The sequence below is a fragment of the Echinops telfairi genome, unplaced genomic scaffold (genome assembly GCF_000313985.2).
Source record: "Echinops telfairi isolate 266 unplaced genomic scaffold, ASM31398v2 ScPeMD7_3;HRSCAF=10, whole genome shotgun sequence".
Lineage (NCBI taxonomy): Eukaryota > Metazoa > Chordata > Mammalia > Afrosoricida > Tenrecidae > Echinops > Echinops telfairi.
In genome coordinates, this window is record NW_022103899.1 from 34,429,549 (window position 1) to 34,433,089 (window position 3,541).

A 3,541-nucleotide genomic window follows, 5' to 3' on the forward strand; every position below is an offset into this window, starting at 1 on the left:
TTCCTGACACAATCGCTAAAGACAAAATGGGTGCATAAGCAAATGTGGTGAAGAAAGCTGATGGTTCCTGGCTATTAAAAGATACAGTAGAGACATTTTTGTTGTTGCCCAGGTGGTGTGTTCATTTAAACTGGTAATTGAGACACTGAGGGAAGCTGAAGTAGGAGTGCTCAAGGATTCTTTTCATAACTTTGAAGTTGAAGTTTGCCGCTAAAGATGGCAGATGGAGATGTCCTCACCGAGGTTCCTGCAGCATGGGAGAGGTTAGCCAAGTGTGTGCTCCAGGGATGTTACGGCCTTGAGCACGCCTTGGCCTTGGACATCTTGATTCAGAACCCCTGTGTGAAGAGGGGGACATGCTGGAGCTGCTCAAGCTGGATCTGAAGCAACTTTGAATAGTTTAAGGGAGATAAATTCATCAAATGCAGAATGAGAGTAGAGACTGCTGCAAATGGGAAAACCACTCGCCATAATCACTACTTTATCAATTATCGCCCTCTCGTTAAGGTGGTCAGATATAGGTTGGACCACACAAGAAGGAGGATCGAAACTGAGAAGAGAGATTTTGCCAACCGGGCTTCCTTCAAGTGTCCTTTCTGTAGTAGTACTTTTACAGACTTAGAAACAAATCATGATCCCATGACAGACATTTTCCACTGTACTTTTTGTCAGATAGAGGTGAAGAGGATGAATCAGCAATGCTCCCAAACAAATGCACTCACACTTTTGAAAGGTTTAATGAGCCTATTTATTCACTGTGTTGGGAAACAGAGGATGTGAACTTGACCTATGAAATATTTGAACCAGAGCCCACAGAAATGCCAGCCTTGAAGCAAAACAAGGACCGTGCAGCAGCTACTGATAGAGCTGTTGGTGCATCTTGGCACCACCGAGAACTTGGGCCACCAAAGGCCCCTCCTATGAAGATTTATACACTCAGAATGTTGTCACTAACACAGTTGACCAAGAAGATAGTCATTGAGCCCCCCTGGAAGGAAAGTCTGCCAAATGGAGACCCATTTGGTTGGGAGAGACCACTGTTCAAGGAGCATGCAGGTCCGAAGACAGGAAAGACCGTGGCCTAGACATAAACGCAATGCAGGGTCGTGCAGGTGGCCGCTCAGGGCCAGATGATAATGAGGGAGTCATGAGAGCACTGTTCATTCACATGAAGACCCCCTCTCCCCTGGCTGGTTCCATGGGGGCAGCTGCTCCTGCGACCGCTGCCAACAGAAGCCACTCAGCGAATGAGGCCAGTGAGTGCGATAATGACTCCCCACCATGCCTAGCAGCTGTGGCTCTGCACCGCAGGGAAGAAGATGAGGAGGAGGAGGAGTTTGAAGAGGTGGTCGATGACCCTGTGGTCACAGAGGCCGGCTGTCCATTCTCCTTCAGTGAAGTGAGCCAACGGCCGGAGCTGGTGGCCCGATGACACCCGAGGAGAAGGAAGTCTACATAGGCACGTGACCATGCATGCTTGAGGACCGTCTTTGAGTGAGCTTCCTTGGCCCTTTCCTCCTGTCACCAACGATCCTTTCAAAAATAAATTCCCCACCATTAAGAAAAATGTTAAATTGGCTTTTACCCCCTCTCTCTCTTTTTAATATAGACAACGTTTAATTGAGAATATGAATAAGCCTTAGAACAATTATCTCTGTGTGTACTTCATCTTCAGAAGTCATCGTGCTCTACATTTACTGAAAATGCTTTGTTTTTTGATAGTTTTGTTGGGGGCTCTGACAGCTCCCACATCCATTGTATCAAGCACATTTGTATACGTTGCCATCGTCATTTCCAAAACATTTTCTGCTTGAGCCCTTGGTCCTTTTTTTTTTTTACTAATATAGAGATTTTATTTAAATTGTATTGAGATTTTACAGCACACTGTACGTTTGTCACAACGTGACTGCACAGTTTGGACTTTGGGCCATCTCATGTCACTTAACACCCACAAGAGCTCTGAAAGAGTATTTGATGAATGCATCTGAGCTCTCCAAGGCCATGCCGTTTGCTCACTGATAGGACAGCCCCTCAAAACAGCCGCACGAGATGGACAGATACAGTCTCCCCAAATGTTACCACGCTTGCTCCCCCTGAAAATGGGCAGAGTGAAGTGCAATGAAAGTCAAGTTAATTAAAAAGCCACTCCCAACTGGCAGTAAATCTGAATGATTGAGAGAATGCTCAACATGAATTTTATGTATCAGAGACCAGGAATAGTTTGTTACTTTTTCAATGATCTCAGGAATTTCCCAGACACAAAATCTCCATTATTCAACTCCATCTAAATGGAAAAGAAAAAAAAAAAGTTCTGCTAAGCTGACCTAAATGCGCCACAACTTTTTAGGTCACATCCGTGTCAAGGGTCAAAGCAGCACAGATGCTTCTCCGTAGGGCTGGGAGAAGGTCAGGACAGGCAGCAATCCTTGTTCTAAATACAGAGCCTAGTTCTTTGTAGGTTTTTCTAGAAAGTATCATGAAAACAGCAGTTAGATGACTACCATATCTTAAAAACAGGATTAAGCCTAAATGTAATTCACCTCTTATACACCAAAAATTCAAATTGTATAAACAAATTCCTAGCGGTTTCATTATAGGTCAAGGAGACTGTATCTGTTCCAACCACAGCACATGGCTATATCACTGTAGCTTTTGGTTAAGTGCCACTGGTACATATTAAGATGGAAAAAAAAAGAATAAAAAGAAAAACAATGTTTGGTCCAAATGGACACATTTCCCCAATTTTGGTATCAATGCTTTATTTCCTTCTGTTTGGGTTCCATTGGTAAGTGCACAGAAATAGACAGCAGCATTTGTACTGAAACCCTCACAAACCAAACAACATATTCCAGGAGGTGAAAAATCAAACCTAAAACCAATCCTCAAGACGTCAAGTGTTCAGGATCAGAAGCAGTGTGACCCAGAGCGGCGGCAGCCAAGGGAAAGACAACACGGGGGAAGTGAGCGATGGAACACACCAAAAAATGTTTATTTCATGCCTGGAGAGGACCAAGGTGTAGCTCCTGTGTTAGCACCAGGACAACTAGGAAGCCTGGTTAAAGGGGCAGGGCACAACTCAGCAGATAGTTCACATGGGCCTTGTTTGCTGTTCCTCATTCCTCGCCCTTCACAGTGCTACCTCAAGAGCTCTCGCTGCGCAAAAACAGAGAGCCCTCACAGCTCCAAAGTACTGACTTTCCTTAAGATGGGCTGTCAGCAGAGCTTTCCTCTGCTCCCCAAATGTCTGACCCCTAGAATGGTGCCCCTAAGTTGAATATTCACTGATGCTGGTCGATGACCAAAGGGCAAAAGGGCCTCTGAGGAGGATGACTCGGATGCCTGGTAGGGAGGAGCAGACGCTGACTATGCGGATGGGTGTGAAGCCAAAGTAGTAGAAGTAGCAGAAGAGGAGGAAGTAGCTGATGTTGAGGAAGAAAAAGCTGAGGATGACGAGGACGATGAGGATGGTGATGAGGTGGAGGAAGAGGCTGAAGAGCCCTCCGAAGAGGCCACAGAGAGAACCACCAGCATTGCCACTGCC

At 45.5% G+C, this 3,541-nt stretch overlaps 1 protein-coding gene and 1 pseudogene across 1 annotated transcript in view; both read left to right on the forward strand.

The window, feature by feature from the left end:
- The first annotated feature begins 216 nt into the window (after positions 1-216).
- On the forward strand, positions 217-1,467 carry LOC101649067 (annotated as a pseudogene).
- A 722-nt stretch (positions 1,468-2,189) lies between these two features.
- Positions 2,190-3,541, forward strand: part of LOC101649379 (amyloid-beta precursor protein-like) — a 3,558-nt gene continuing 2,206 nt past the window's right edge. Inside the window, 2 exon segments of the mRNA XM_045296762.1 lie at positions 2,190-2,219; positions 3,305-3,536. Of these exon segments, the coding sequence (XP_045152697.1) occupies positions 2,190-2,219; positions 3,305-3,536 (262 nt within the window).